Source organism: Corvus hawaiiensis, chromosome Z (assembly GCF_020740725.1).
Source record: "Corvus hawaiiensis isolate bCorHaw1 chromosome Z, bCorHaw1.pri.cur, whole genome shotgun sequence".
In the NCBI taxonomy this organism is placed as follows: Eukaryota; Metazoa; Chordata; class Aves; order Passeriformes; family Corvidae; genus Corvus; species Corvus hawaiiensis.
Genome location: NC_063255.1, coordinates 5,163,142 through 5,179,837, shown reverse-complemented (window position 1 = coordinate 5,179,837; position 16,696 = coordinate 5,163,142). Strand labels below are relative to the sequence as shown.

Below are 16,696 nucleotides of genomic sequence, written 5' to 3'. Positions count from 1 at the left end.
TCCCCCTTCTCCACTTCAATAAGCCACATTCCAGCTGCAAGGCCGAGGTGAGATTAACCCTTTTGTTGCCGTGAAGAGCTGAAAACCTGAGGGAAGAGAAAGAGGAGATGCTTAAAGCTGAAATTCTGTTGTGAAGCTATGATATATCAGAGTATCCCGTTGTAATTTCATGAAGATACGGGGGGTGGAGTGTTCAACTCATAAGCAAAAGCACCTGCGCTGAGATAGGCAGATGCTGACGCAGCTGTAATTTGATGAGAAGTTTGGACAGGGAGAGATGGAAGCGATGAGGACTTTTGCTCCAAATGGGAAAGGAGAAAACCTCAGTCCCTAGAGATGCTCCCAGAGATAGTCCTAAAGACGAAGATCAGGAAGACCCTTTGTTCCCAGGGAAGGAGAAGGGCCTCTGTTAGAGATGAAATGCTCCCAGAGATGGGTGAAGAGAACTTTTGTTTCTGAACGGTTCAACTTTAAAATTGTACCCCAAAAACCTTCAAGAGTGGACCCTCGAAAGCAGTTGTGGGAAAAGCTGCAAGTCGTGGGAAGGGACTCACACGCAAGCAGAGAGACTCCTCTTCCTAAATGGACTGAACGATATTTGGAAGTGGGCGGCTGTCTCGTTGTGATACTGTTTTCATAGCACGAGCAAGAAGAGACTTCTCTTTCTAAATGGACTGAACAAGGTTATTATGGAAGTGGTAAACAGACTGAACATCTTAAGGGTTGTCTTTTTACATTGCCAGTGGGAGAAGGGAGGAAGGTGGGGGGAGGGGGGGAGTTCTGAAGGTATGGTATAATTTTTTTTTCCTCTTTTAGGTCTGTTAATAAACTTCTTTATATTCTTTCAAGTTTGGTGCCTGCTTTGTGTTTCTCCTAATTCTTATCTCACAGAAGGTAAACAGTAATGAGTATTTTGGACCAAACCACTACATATGGTCAAGACACTACTGATGGCTTCAGTTCTGCAAAGAATTACTAGATTATGCTAAATCAATAACATATTCTCCTTCCACTTATTCCTCCAATACTGTACTTGAGGTAACAGGCTGTGTACAAAGACACAACAGAGCTTGTGCCTGGAAAGCATTAACTCTTGTGCTAAAATTAAGAAGCCCTGATGAAACAAAACAGCATCTTTAAAGAACTGTTTTTGTCATTGCCCTCTCTGGAGCTCTTGGTTCTAGAAACAGAATATGAGATGCCTGTTGTAGCTTATTCAGTTCATAAGAGTTTAATGGCATAAGCTCTGCATCACAAAAATAAAAATCACCAAGGCTCCTCTTACACTTAACTGGCCAGTGAAGAAATAAAGCTGCATTTGCACATTGCTGTGTCTGACCTAATGTTTCTCTACAATTTCTAGATCAGATCTGCCTCTTACTCAGCTGGTTTGAAGCATCAAGATTTGCCTCCTAATTGTCTTCTCTTGAGCATAATTGCTTTTACTTGAGCATATACCAACACACCAAAAAGTACACATTAGAAAACAGACACCAAAGGCAAATTCTCATTAAGTGCCAAAAGTAATGTATTATGGAACAATAAAACCTTATATTTAAATAAATTAGGAAAATGCAAAGGATTTGATAACATCCTTTTATAGAAAACTTGTTCTACAGAAATCAGAAACTTCTAAACAAATCCATTCAAACACCTCCATGGGATATTTTGTTAAAAAAAGTGAAGTTTTCTTTTTGTTTTGGTAGGGGGTTTCTGTTCTGGGGGGTGGTAGGGAGTTTCTGTTGTTTTACTCAGTCTTTTTTTTTTAAATGGCACTCCATAACCCCCCAAACCAATGACTACACTTAACCATGTAATAAATAGTAATCAGTATTGATTAGATCACGAAAATGCCCAAACATCTGTAGTAACTGCTCATTGATTAATGTTTGTATTCTGCAATTCATTAGCACTAGAAAAACATCCAAAAGAACCTTTTGCCACTGTGTAACTTTCACAACTGGCTATAAATAAATTAGTCACGTTATTGACAAAGAATACATTGTATACAGTGTTTCTTTACTGGATTTGTTTTTACTCAAAGTAGTTATTGTTTAACATTTATGTTTCAGACTAAAAAGTACCCTGCAGAATGTGAGAACTGGATCCAGACTTCAAGTCACAGAGCTGTACTTTGGGGCTTTTGGTACCAACTGTAACAAGAGAAACAAAGACAGCTAAAGAACTCCCCTGCATTTGAGAGAACAACAACAAAAAAATCTTAGCAATGACAAAAAAATAGAAGAAAATTGCTAGCTGCATAACTGCTCATTCAGTCAGAGCAGTGCTTCTATTAATAGATTTGCATTTTTAGATCAAACAAATTTACCATGTAACAAACAAAATTTAGAAACTGGAGGTAGACAGGACCATACTTAGGAAACTTAAAAATACCTTCTCCAATATTTTTTTGCTAAACATAGTTAAACTGCGTACATGTAAGCAATACACAGATCTATTTACACAATTTACTATATTTGGATTTAATAACCTTTAAATGCTAACTTATGCAATGAAAGAATCTAATTATAGCTAAGAATTTTATCAGTAAGGAGAATTATTGATGCATTATTTCAGAAGAACAAATACGATACTCTCACTGACATCATCCAACTAATGGATAATGTTTTCTTTTATCAGCGAACTTACATCTTATGAAGACTTGATTTATGTAAAAATAAGACAGAGCAGGGGAAAAAAACCCAAGTGAGTATTACTTATTACTATAAACCTTATCTATCCATATCTATATCTTTAAAACAGATACATACCTGCTATTAAACAATGCTTTCTAGCAACTGGAGACATGTGATGGCTATAGACTGTTCCCTCAAAGTGAAATATATCTGCAGGCTGATAATAAAAACATCAAATTAATGACAATGCAAGTATATTAGCAGAATGTAAATGCTCACCATTATTTTTCAAGTAACAGCTACAAGTAAGACTAATACAATTACTACTATTTACATAGTAATAATAATAACTCTCCTGGTTAGAAACCAGATCACACAAACATCCCAAAGTAAGTCTGTTTCCAACAGTAGGACAACACCAGAGCTCAGAGACAACCCAAAAGAAAGACCAAGAAAATTGGCTAATGAGAAGTGTGAATGGAAATTGTTACAGTTATCAAAAATTAATAAAACTAGTAAGTAAACAAAAAGGTTGTAGTATGGAAATAGAGTCAACCGGAAGAAGGCACTTAAAACGAAGTTTAGAGCCCCTTGTCATTCACAAATACCACACACTATTTTCAATTCCAAAAAAAAATAAAACACTTCCACATAAAACTATCTGCCTTATGAGTATTTAAAATTAATGGAACATATTTACTTTAATAAACTTTAATATTTACTTTGATAAGTACAATTGCTTCCAGGTAAACTGCTTTTGTTGTCTCATTCTAAAATACTGTATATGAAAAATCTCTTAAAACTGAGTCATCTGTACTTTCAAAAACACCATTTGGTGGCAGAACAGGTCATTTAATAACCTTTACATGTACACTATGTCTTTCAAGGGATGCTTGCAGAACTATCTGGAAACATAAGACTTAATTGTTTATGAGAAGATTTAGCAACTGCAAGCATAGCTTCATATCTCACAATTAAAAAAAAAAAAAAGAAAGAAACAAAAAAAAAAGGGGTAAAATTTTGTCCTTTATTATGTCCCTAGGATGACATATCTCCTTTCAAAAAAAATTATTTCACTATGCCTGACACAGCAAATAATATCAATGTAAGTTCATTAATACATTCATAGGGAACAGGACAAACTGCAGTCATGAATTCACAGTTCAACAGAAGATATGAGGATTAGTCAGTCAAAGCAGCATAAATTCCTAAATAATCTGTTTACTTTATTAATGTCAGTTACATTGGTTAGCATATTTTTAATGGTTTCTCTCATTCTCTACTGATTTTTAGAAATGGTGTCTATAGTGCTTAAAACAGCAGAATTCTGGACCTGGATCCTGCATGCCAAGACCAGTGCTTCAAAAGCACTGGTTATTAGACACTGATTACTCAAAATAAGTCACCTTGCTGCACACTGCCATTAGACTCAACAAACCCCACGAATGAACTGCAGATTAGACCTTGCTGGAAAGTTTACCCAGCAAAAATTCAACTAGCTCTATTCTTCCTCACAGCAAAAGCAGAAAGGAACTGTCCCAAGGGTTCCAAGCTCTCCTACGGTTTAGCCATTCAGGTCTTCAGAAATGGGCAAGTACACACCAAGGTGTGTACACGAATGCCAGGACCACACCACCCTGCTGCTCCGCCCACAGTTCTAACAGGTGGTTGGTTTTCATCTTCTGGATGCATAGTCCTGTTCAGCTCTGGGAGAACTTCAGATATGCAATGAATAACATGTACACAAAGAAGGCTGCAAGCTGTAGAAACTCTCTCTTACTTGTAAAGTATTTGTATCCCATATTTTCAAGGTTTTATCAAATGAGCTGGATGTAAACATGCCTGTGTCATGAGGATACCACTGGACTGTCTCCACACTGAATTTATGTACATCAGGATGACTCCTAAAATCAAGGAAAATATTCCAACTGGTTAGAGTTTTGATAATCATCTTGTAGTTGTCTTGGTATTTGACAAGTTGAAAACATAAACATTTTTTAAAATTTGTCCTGAAGTTTTCAAGAACAATACTTTTGTTGGCTTGATTTTCATTCAACTAATACTAATTACTTTGAAGAGTCTTCATTTCAAGAAACCACAGATCATTACCTTTTCAAAATATGGTAACCATAGCATGTATCTAGACACTCGAGACTGAAGCATAAAAAGTGTCTTTTGAAGTGTTTAAGTTGCCATGTTTACAGATCTAATGTTAAATGTGAAGGCCTAACACTACAAACCATTTATGCTTCTTAGAAATGGATCCACTGAAAAATACAATCACGTATACAGTTCAAAAAATTCATTAGTATTAGTGAATAATTACAGCTACATAGTTATTGGCAATCCCTGTCTGCCAAAGTCACCAGAGAGCAGTAGGCTAAGTTACTGAGAGTAACTTATATTTGCATTCAGAAATGAAAGAGGAAGAACAATAGGAAACGTTTGACTGAACTGTGGATATTTACAGAATGCAATATAATTAATAATTAACTGTGGTACAAAGAACAGACAGCAGAGCCAATTTTGACAGCTCCAGGATACAGACTCAACTGACCAGGGTCCGAATAATACATGTCATTCAAATACCTGGTAGACCACTCCTATCTGAGCTGGATTCACATGGATCCAGCTTCAGGGGCCCAAAACCAGCTGTTTGCTCACTCTACCTTCTGCAATGGGATGAGAGAGAGCATTCAAGTGGCAAAGGTGTGAAAAGTTGTGGATTGAGATAAACATTTTTTAATAAATAAAAGGGAACAAATCAAAACAAACCCTACTCCCCCAGGAAAATAAAAAAAAACCAAAACAAAAACCCAGCCAGTGAAGCGATGCAAAGGTAATCCCTCACCATAGGCTTAAACTGCTACACGTGACATTTTACGGTATGGAATATCAATATGTCTCCGGTTAATCTGAGTCAGATGTTTCAGCTATATTTCCTCACAGCCTATTGTCCACCCCCTGAAGGGGCAAAGTGATGAATGGTGAATGCCTTGACACTACCAAGCACTGTTCAGCACCCATTAAAACATCAGTGCATTATCAAGACTGGTTACAAGTCCAAAACATAGTACCATACAAACTACTATGAAGAAAATTAACTCCATCCCAGCTAAATGCAGTACTTACGACAAAACAGTTCAACTGCAGCTAGAAAAGGGCTCACGAGAATTCTTTGCTTCAGCTCTTACCTCTGCATTGTTCTCTCAAGTGTCCTGGCCTCAACAAGCAGTAAGTATTGGAGGGGATCATGCAAACAGAGATGTAGATCTTCAGTACTGCCATGGATACAAGACTATGACTTCGGGATGTACCTATGCCTGGCCTAAATTTGTCTACAGCAGCACTGCATAACACTACCTTTTATAGGAAGGAGTGGGTCATCACAGAAGAGAACGAAAATCAACACCTTTCACCTCTGAAAGGAATTAAAGGAGACATCATCCCAATAGGATGCTGAATTCAAAATAACTAAATGCATGACAACAGTCTTACATACTGTTGTAAGCTATGTCAAAGTGTAGTGACTTATGCTGAAGGGAAAAAAACATACATACTTGTTCTTCTGAGTGTTGGCATACCTGTAAAATATCCCATCCAACACTTGTGATTTGTCTTTGAACAGACCCGAACTCTTGATTGAACTAGGGCCTTCAATTCAAAACTGCTGAAGCGTCATTTTTAACAACTGAGCCCCAGCCTTCTATCAAACTGCCTCCTCACACCTATAACATTGGTTCCTACTTAGTCAAGAATACAGATCAACAGTAAATGTTATTTAACCCAACGATCTGTTGATGCAGAATAATGTTTCCAATCCAACCAGCTTGCTCACTGCTCCTGAAAACCTCTTATGCAGGATGGACAGCATGTTTGCATAAACAAACCCTCATTTCTTCCAGGCAAACCAGGAGGGATGTGACTGAAGTCCTGGGAAGAGGATGGGAAGTTCTAAATGGCATAGACTCTGATTTATTAAGGAACAAAACTAGTTACAGTAAGTAGTGACTTAAATAAACTGAAACACCCTCTGTGATCTTCCTTTTTGGCTTTGGGAACTAATCAATCGTTTCAAATGGATATATTACCTCAGTGGGAGGGGGTTAATGAAGAAGACCATCAATTGATCACAGATGCACTTAGCATAGTCCAAATCAATGTTTCTTTAGCTCTTACTTCTATCCAAGCTCAACTGTGGATGCAATTGATGACAGCTACAATCATAAGGGAAGGTGAAGAAACCATTACCTATTGAAATTTGAGAGGTAATTTGGGATAATACAACTGAATCTCAAAAGAAATTCCAGTTCTGCTGGTACTTAGTCAATTTTACCTGTGGTCCCATCAGCAGCACAGCCACAGCTTTTGTGTTAACAATACATAATGCTTCACTATATGATATATACCCAAGTCATTGCATTAGGATTAAACCACAATAGAACTATACTCATCCTCTGGAGTAGAGAGTATGGACCTAAAAAGATGGAAATAAATGGGAGACTACTGATGCCAACATGAGCATTGCAGGAGAGCAACAAGGATACATTTGTGAACGTAACACCATCAAAACCCAAGACATTTGTCTTGACATCGAGCAATATATTTCTCATTTTGAGATTCATCCTAATGAAAACTTGGAAACTGTGTATATTGGTAAAGGATGAGCTTGTATGAGACCCTCTTGTGATTTTCAATTTGTGGATAACATTATTGTAGATACAAGTAATCACTCTAATATTGTGCTATAACTTTGCCAACATTATGGAACGTAATTTTAGTTAATCAGCTCCTACTGTATCCTATTAAAATATTAGAATCTAATTATACTCTGATTCAAGATTGCAGCTTACTCCCATTGGTATGAACCTCATGCTGGTAAAGAAATTGTTACAGCACAAAGACCTGAGCTGCTAGTTGAAAACAAATCCAAAAAAATGAAGTCTATCTGGACAACAGGCTTCATTTGCTGTCCATAACCATGTGGAAGAAATAAATTATGTGATGGAGTAGGTGAAGAAAGATGGAGAACACCAGTGGTGGGACACCCTTTTTGGATGGTCACTAACAGCTACCAGAATTCTCAACAGAGTGCTTCACTCTGTTGTCGTTTTGTTGATGGTAACTCTTTTGCTTTTTGTTCTAATACTTATATTGTATGTTAAGGTTTGGATGATTATGAAACCATTCGCCTATTTGCTATCCCCACTAATACCAGATAACCACACCCTAGAAACATATTAGATGATCCACACTGCATAAAAGTGTGAAACATTCTCAGATTCTATTTGGATATTGTGAAGCTTGAGTGACTAGTCATGGGTGGATTATGTGGAAAAATGGCTGGGGGTAAAATTAGAGGAAACTGAGAAGTCACATTGACATCCTAACAGAAGTTACAATGATACGGGAATTATAGGGTCAAGTGCATTTGCTTCTGGATGGAATGTGGTGAGCATGACTGAAAGCTATTCCACAATGATTCTCCATACACACAATCTGCAACCTCAAGCACCTGCTAAGCAGCATGAAATGGGGGATGGAGACAAGACACCATGGCCAGGCACTGTTGAACTCCGTGCAGGGAGGGGTACTTTCTAGCTGATAAACCACATAGCACCTGTCCACCAAGGGAGATAGGAGAAGATGTCTTGCTGCTGAACCAGCAACTGTGGTGAAATCACCCACCTTGGATGAACTTGGTTCATTATCATTTAATTGTAATACTAACACAGACCTCTATCCCAAAGTTCAGAATCACAGAATATTCTGAATTGGAAGACATAAGGATCATCAAGTCCAACTCTTAAGTGAACAACCGATACAGGAATCAAACCCAGAACCCTGGCATTATTAGCACCATGCTCTAATCAACTGAGCTAATTCCAAGTTACCCACCCCCAAGGTAAGATTGACCCTCATCGAGCACGCACTCTGCCTTTGATTGACTGTATCTTTAAGAGGAAAGGGAGAGAATTTTACACCAATCAGTAGCAAAGGTACAGTAACTCAAGCTCCAACTAAACATAATGGAATAGTATAGAAGTAAGTCAAGAATGGTGAAAAGCTGAGGAAGATTCCATCATAACTTCTGGGATCAGTTAACAAACACAGTGATCCGTCTCTTCTTCCCCAGAGGGACACCTGTTGGTAAGAACCTTACTCTATGCGCGCTTTAGTAGGAATTAAATCTTGTCTGTATATTGGTCTGAACATGTTTTCAGTCAGAAACATCGACTGGCAGGCCTTCAACCTTAACCTGTCACAATTTTCTCTTATTAATAAAGAATGTTATTCCACAGTTAGTGAGTCCTTCATGGACACTGGCAGTCTCTGGCAGTGGGTAATATACTCAAATAAAGTGGGAAGCCCCAGTGAGGTGTCTCTCTTATGCTGTTGGTGTGTGTCCCTGAACAAGGCCATTGAACCACTCCCCGATCCAGCAGGACTGCTCAGTGAAGGGTCCCTGTAACAGTGTGCTGAGGGGCTGGTTGGGCACAAAGATCTTAGCTTTCCCAGGGCACTGACAGACTAATCTAACACGAGGAGTTGAGGAAATCTTCCCTTTCTACATGACATCTATAGACCTGATTTAATCTGAGCTAATAAACCTTTCTGGTCACTTGGGTTGCTACAAACGAAAAGACACCTTTAAGGAGAGTTACCTGAAGCCAGCACTGACAATACTAAGCAAGAGGTATTGAGTGACTTTTGAGCTTAGTTTAATGATTTCTGCATTGCTCCTCCATCTCTGAGGCATACCCTAGAATGGCCTGTTACTCTGGCACAGTGCTAAAAGTCAACAGATTTCATGCATTTATTCTTCAGGGAGGTGTGCTGGTTTTGGCTAGAGTAGAAACAATTTTCTTCACAGTGCCTACCATGGGATGCATTTTAGATTTGTGCTGGACAGAGCTGGTAACATAGAGATGCTTTTGTTATTGCTAAGCAGGGCTTACACAGAGCCAAGGCCTTTTCTGCTTTTCATGCTGACATGCTGGTGAGGGGGCTGAGGGTGCCTGGGAGTAGACACAGCTGGGACAGATGACCCCAACTGACCAAAGGGATATTCCAGACCACGTAACATCAAGCTCAGTATATAAAGCTGAGGGAAAGAAGGAAAAAGGGGGAGACATGTTTGGAATTATGTCATTTGTCTTCCCGAGAGACCATTATGTGTGATGGGGCCCTGCTTTCCTGGAGATGGCTGAAGCGGTGAATTAAGTCCTTGTTTTGCTTGTGTTTGCAGCTTTTGCTTTCTGTATTAAACTATCTCAACCCAGGAGTTTTCTAGCTTTTACCCTTACGATTCTCTCCCTGATCCCACTGGTAGGGGAGTGAGCAAGCACCTGTGCAGAACTTGGTTGCTGGCTGGGGTTAAACCATGGCAGAAGTCAAACTAAAAATCTTGATGACCTGCAGAGCCAGGAAATCAAGCCTGACTCAGAGCAAGCTTACTCCTGGAGAGGGATTTCTATGCACTGTGCAGAAAAATCTAAACCCATGGAACTAATTATCCAGTTACAATAATGGTAAGCGCACAGCACTGGACTGTGTTCACCTCTGCACCAGAACAATCAGTTCTACCATAATCCACAGGGATGAGGAATGAACTAAAAAACTCTTCAGTAGCTCTGCAGGAATCACCTTTGATCTGGCTAAACTTAGTAGTGGCTACACGCCATTCAGCCTAGTTTCATGTCTCAGGATGTACAGTATTCCCAGTTCATTCCATCTAAAGTATTTTCACCCATTTCTCAAAATATCCCAGCCTTTTCTGCCAAAGACAAATACAGAATTAATTCTGTGGATAGTAAGGCCATTGTCATTCATTCTTCCTAGACATGTTTTGAGTAGTAGAGACTACCTTAAAGATTATCTGTATATTATGTATATTATCTAGAAACGGGTACTGTTTCATTACTCTCAAATGCCAGTTTTTGTCACAGGCCAACATGAATCATATGAAACCAGTTAAAACTCTCTGTGCTGATTCCCAGGAAAACAGGGAAAGGTTTGTTTTTTTTTTTAATCTGCAAGAGTGGCCCTATATTCTAGATGAGAAACACAGGGTAAATCACAGCCTACCACCTGTAGGAATTATCTCTTTTGGTGTTCTAAACTATTGGATCATCAGCAAGTCCAGTTTAGGGTCTATGCAGAAACACCTTTAAAGAGCAGAACCTCTAGCAGAACTTATTCTTTAAGCAACTTTGAGACCAGACCTATGTTCTGCCCTGCAAACTTGGAAGACAGACAAACTTTCACAACATGTCAGCACTACTATATCCTTCAAAGATAGGAACCAGACAGTCAGAGGGAAAGTGTTTCTTAAGTATAAATCCATTTATTATGTCAAGAACTCTGAGTAATATTCCAAATATCTGAAGCTATATATAAACTGTAGCTAATTAGCTACAGTAAGTATTTGAAACATACTAGGAAACTTGAAGAATACTAGGAGTAAATAACTGAGGCAAGAAACCTACTAAGGTAATTTAAGCAATAATAATCATAAGCCTGTCATTTAGAACAGTGTCACACAAAATCCAATTCTACTAATAAAATTTATGCCTCAACTGGTAAGAAATAAAAGATGCATCTATGCAAATTAGCACCTAGCCAAAAACTAGACTACCAACTAACAATGCTCCTAAACAGAATCTTCAAGGATGGAATATTTCTACTGACCTAATTGAAGTTAATGATGCCATTATTTTAGCACAGATTTGACAGCTTTTATGTTGTACCTTCTTAGCATGAATTTCTTCAATTTGCTGCATCTGTTTCAGAATTCATTTCAGTTTTGAGATTTGGGGATGTACAGTCACTATATGTTCTTAAATACAATTCAAAATAGGCTTGTGCAAGAAGCCCAGCCATCAACACTTACAAAATGCAGCAGTAGATTCTGTTCCTATCCATTGGTGGTGATGTATGTTCTATTAGCCTTTTTCTTTCTTATGGTCCTAGATATTGTTAAGGCCTTTTATTGTTACAAATCTGTTCTGCTGTTGTGTATCTGACTCCTGATGACTCTGACTCTTAGACTTCAAATAATTTGTAGACTGGGAAAAAATAAGGGGAAAATGCAGCTACCAAACTTTTACAAAGTAGAATATCTCTTACTGTGAGTCTTACATGAAGTTCTAATCTACTAGATAACCCTACTAACCAAATAAAGGAAAAACCAGCTTTTGCTAGAAGACTTAATGTCTATAATGGAAAAATTTGTATTGCCTGCAGGGACAGCCTGACAAATCAATAAAGACTTTGACTCTTTATAAAGATTACACACAGCATGGTGGTACCCTGTTCTTTAGAAAAATACATCCAATTTTTTCAGTAACATATTTGTCTTCATTCAAACATGTTCTTAAGAAGTTCTGTATAAATCACTTCTGTACCTGCTGAACACCTGATAAACTAAAAAAAGCTACTAGGAAAGCTGGAAACAGAGAGAGGGAAAATAAACAATTGCAAATAGGTATTAGATTTTTTTCTGAACAGATGAACGGGATTATGCAAGTAATTCTTCTTCTTAGAAGTATATTTACTCAAATACATGCATTATATATATTTGGGGAGTACATGGAATATTTCTACAGCAGTACCAAAATGTCTTTCTCAGTTACTGGCATAGAGGCACCAAATTTCAACATGAAACAATAAGAAAACGCACAGGTGAAAAATTATGAACTAGAGGAAGGTTTGGGTTTTCTTTTTTTTCCCCGTGTCTTCTTTTTCTAGTGTTAAAATACGAAGTTAGAGTACTAGGTGTGACTTTTTTTTGTGGTGTCTACAGCAATGTAAAACTGTCTAACTTTAGTTTCCATATGAGTACAATTGTTGTCCTTCATTTTAACTTTTGAAACTCCTATAGATTTGCTCAAACAACATCAGAGTCACTGTACATATATTTTAACTATTAGAGTAGACAAATTAAGAAACAATCTTTGCAACTAGCCTTCAAAGATTTCTGGCACTATTTTCTACAGCCCTTTTATCCTAGAAATAAGAACAGACATTAATTTGCAGGTTTAATTCTTGCCACACAAGGGGTATATACTTCGTTAAAAGACTTTTGGAGTACTTACCTTCCAACAGTAAAAAGTGCTTTACATGTGTAACTTGGTTTCCTGCTCAAGTTTTCAAGGTCATAAAGTACAATAACACCATCTGATCCACCAGATAACATGCTGAAAGTGTTAATAAGACACAAAAGTTTAAACACTCATAATCTCAATATGCTCAATGTAATAGTGTGTTAAACAAGAAAACAAATCCATAGTACCACAACACAGTGAATTACTTATGTACCCTTTTACCAAGTAAAGTATATACTTACTATCTTCCCTCAACAGGCTCAATATCGAGGGCGTTAATACCACTTCCATGTATTCTTTCCACATCTCTATCTTTATTTAATTCCAAACTTAGGACCCTACCCACAAAAAAAGGAAGAAAGAGAGATGAACAAGAACAGAATTATCAAATGCTACTATGTAGTTCTAAACAGCTGAAACCTAGTTACATTTAACTCATCCTTGCTTTTTTTTTTTTTTTTTTTTTGCAAAACTACATGATACGGTGATAGAAATAAGTCTTGTGAAGTTGGCAGAAAAAATACTTTGTTGTTTGGAAGGTAAGAGAAACAAATATGTAAAACAGGCTCAAAGAAAAAGCGGAGCTGCTCTTGGGGTCAACACATTAAGCAAAACCTGGAATGTAATTTGACAGCACTGAGAAAAAGAATCATTAAGAACCTTGTAATCACAACAAATACTGGCTACTTTGAAGCTTCACCATGTAGCAGCCTTTCAAGCTTCATCCTGCTTGGAACTACGGACACCTAGTGGACAAATAGATTTAGTTAATCAAGTTTACAGTATTTCCTTTAATGAAACGAAGTTTGTATGCTACATTTTCTGCAACCTTAAAAAAAAACTAGGCTACCCTCAATGACGAAGCTTCCAAGACAACCTTTTCTGACCTGCAATTCTTAGCTTGTATTTTTAAATATGCCAATATTACATAGTCAAAAAAGAGATATTCTGCTTCATTAAATCATATTACCTAGTATAAAATTTAGCCTCACAAGATCATCAGAGCTTTCTACAGCACCACTTTGTACAAACCACAACACCACCACCACAACAAAAACGTAACTAAGTAGGCAGCTGAAAAGCTGTGAGGCAGAGTGTCCCTACTTGCTTCAGCTTGAGGGGCAAAAAATCCTGATGTGAGAACCTTAGGTTGCTATGGGCAGGTCCCCAACATCATGTCTGTAGACATGCTATAAAAGCAGCAAGTCATTTAAGCTCTCTCAAAACATGTTTAATATAGTTATACAAGAATTCACCTAGAATAAGAATTCTGACATATACAAGATACCCAATTTAAAACCTTTGAGTTCCTGATGAAATTTTAGGAAACAAGAAATACCCCCGTGGAAATGTGTTAAAACATATAACTTTTAAAAAGCAGCTATAAATACAATCCACTTAATACTACGGATTTTTTTTTTTAAGTCAAAATTTAAAAGTTTAGGAAGCGAAATGCTAAGCAGACAATTATCCAAGTAAGGTTAAGTCTGTCCAGGGTGTTACTATCCTCAACACTGAATGCTACATGAGTGCTGAAGGCACAGAGGGACATAATTGTGTTGTCAAAATGCACCCAGAAAGAAGCTTCCTGAATTAACCACAATTCATTTCAATTTTAAATATCTCTTCTACGATGATACAGCCCCATAAAGCCGTAAGTCGCCAACACAGATCCTCCTGATGGAATTGTGTGAGTGACTGAACGGGAGGTAGGCTTTATTGGATTTATCTTGAAATACAGCTGCAAAGTAAATTCTCTGATATTGAACTAACATCACATCATAACCTTTAGCAGGAGTACTAACAAATCCGTCTGTGTTGCCACCACTTCCCACAAAAACTGCTAGGAAGCTAATAAACCCCCTGCATCTAACTCTTCTTCAACCTGCCAAAATGCCGGGCTTGGGAAAAGGAAGGAGGAGCAGATGAGGGCTCATGAGCATTACAAACACCTGTTTCCTCACAAGCGGAGCACAGCCGCTCGAGGATTGAACCCCCTGGAGGAACCGCGCCCACAGCAAGGGCAGTAACACCGAGCTGCAGGGAGCGAGGCACAGCTGACCGCGCTGTGTGCGCTCCGCCCAGGGCGGAGTACACCGTACACAAACAGCAGGGCTGCTGACCCACGCACGCCACAACCCCACGGGACACTCCGAGGCGGGTGGGCACGGAGAGCGGCTGGGGCGGCTGCACGGCTCTTCCGCCCCGGCCCCCACGGACAGCCGGGCTGCGGCGGTGCAGCCCCTCACCCCGCCCCGGGCCGCCCCACCGCGGGCCGGGCCAAATGAGGCTCGGCGGCAAGGCGGAGCCAGGGGCTGCCACTCCAGGGCCTCCCCACGCAGGGACACCCGCCCCGGCCCCGGTACCTCCGGGTGCGCTCGGCCCGGCGCAGCCGCGCGGGGTCGTCCAGCCCGGCCTGGCGAGCAGCCATGAGCCCCAACATGGCGAGAGCGCCCGGCCCGTTCCGCGCCACGCCGCCATCTTGTCGCGGGCGCGGCCGCGATTGGCTCGGGGCGGGCCGGCGCGCGCCAATGGCAACCAGCGTTGCTGGCGCGCCCGACGCCCATAGGCGGCATCGGGCGGGGCGGGGCGGGGCGGCGCTGGGCGCCCTCAGGCGGGACGGGGGCGGAGGCGAAGCGCGGTGCGTGCGCTGTGTCCCGTGTCACCGTCTCGGTGTCTGTGGGTGGAGGCCTTGCCGTCGGGATCCCGGCATGAGCCGCGCCTGGCGGGCACTCCGCGCTTTGCGGCAGCGCCTCGTGGGGCCCACCAAGGAGCTGGTGGGCACCGACCAGTTTGGCAACAAGTACTACCGGGTGCCCAAGCACGAGAGGCGGGCAGGTACGCACGGGGGCCGCGCTGGCGGCTGCAGGCGGGCGCGGGGGGAGCCGCGCCCCGCCCTCCTGCGCGGCCCCTCACCCGCAGCCGGCGGGGCGGCTGGACAGCGGCTGATAAAAAATAGTGGCTTGATCAGTAAAGGGAAGGAAAGTGCCTCTGCCGAGGGAGTCGAGGGCGGGCCCGTTCCGCGCATCGGGAAACACGTGCGGGTTTCTCAGTAGGCTAATGCCATAATAACCGTAAAGCCAATCACTGGAGGATTTCGGAGCGCAGCCTGTACTAAGTTGGTAGGCAGGCAGTAATTATTTACTGTTCTTGGTAATTCAGAGCGCTTCTGCATATGCTTTTAAAAGCTGGAGTCCAGAGAAGGGCAGTGAAGCTGGTGAAGGGTCTGGAGCTCAAGACCTGTGAGGAGCAGCTGAGGGAGCTGGGGGTGTTTATCCCGCAGAAAAGGAGGCTCAGGGGTGACCTTATTGCTCTCTACGACTTTTGCCTGACAGAAGGCTGTAGCCAGGGGTCAGCCTCCTGTCTCGGGCAACTTGTGACACGACAAGAGGAAATGGGCTCAAGTTGTACCAACGGAGGTTCAGGTTGGACATCAGGAAGAATTTCTTCATGGAAAGGGCTGTTAAACTTTGGAACGGCCAGGGAAGTGGTGGAGTCACCATCCCTGGAACTGTTCACTAAACAACTGGATGTGGCACTTAGTGCTGTGGTTTAGTTGACATGGTGGTGTTGGTCATAGGTTGCACTTGATGATCTCAGAGGTCTTTTCCAACCTAACTGATGATGTTATTCTGTGAAATTAATTCTTACATGTACATGCATCCCACTCCTGTAGAAAAACACTTTTCTAGGTTTCTGTCTTTATTCCAGGAGTGTGGATGTGCTTACTGTCTATGGATGCCTTTATTCTCTATGGATATGCTGCACTATCTATAAATAATGGAAGGCAGGTTCCCTGAAGATGGCCAGATGCACATGCTATAATGTTTCACAGTCCTCTTTCCTCTCCCTGCACAGGCTTGTTTAGCTGCTTGCTGTACTGCACATCTTTTGTATAACTGCATCAGCTAGAGCATCCTGAGACTGTGGAGGTATTTTTACTAGGTATTCTTC

At 40.6% G+C, this 16,696-nt stretch overlaps 2 protein-coding genes across 4 annotated transcripts in view; one reads left to right on the top strand and one right to left on the bottom strand.

Moving 5' to 3' along the window:
* ERCC8 (ERCC excision repair 8, CSA ubiquitin ligase complex subunit) overlaps window positions 1-15,234 on the bottom strand; it is a 31,336-nt gene extending 16,102 nt beyond the window's left edge. For 2 of the 3 annotated variants that reach the window (XM_048291372.1, XM_048291371.1), the window contains exons 1-6: window positions 15,109-15,234; window positions 12,985-13,080; window positions 12,734-12,835; window positions 4,417-4,540; window positions 2,772-2,853; window positions 2,085-2,153 (exon numbers count right to left, since the gene is read on the bottom strand). In XM_048291372.1, coding sequence (XP_048147329.1) covers window positions 2,085-2,153; window positions 2,772-2,853; window positions 4,417-4,540; window positions 12,734-12,835; window positions 12,985-13,080; window positions 15,109-15,185 — 550 coding nt within the window. In that variant the 5' untranslated portion in view covers window positions 15,186-15,234. The remainder of the gene's footprint in view (window positions 1-2,084; window positions 2,154-2,771; window positions 2,854-4,416; window positions 4,541-12,733; window positions 12,836-12,984; window positions 13,081-15,108) is intronic. The other variant, XM_048291373.1, reaches the window with a different exon arrangement.
* Window positions 15,235-15,347: 113 nt separating this feature from the next.
* NDUFAF2 (NADH:ubiquinone oxidoreductase complex assembly factor 2) overlaps window positions 15,348-16,696 on the top strand; it is a 64,056-nt gene continuing 62,707 nt past the window's right edge. Inside the window, exon 1 of the mRNA XM_048291421.1 lies at window positions 15,348-15,580. Coding sequence (XP_048147378.1) covers window positions 15,454-15,580 — 127 coding nt within the window. The 5' untranslated portion in view covers window positions 15,348-15,453. The remainder of the gene's footprint in view (window positions 15,581-16,696) is intronic.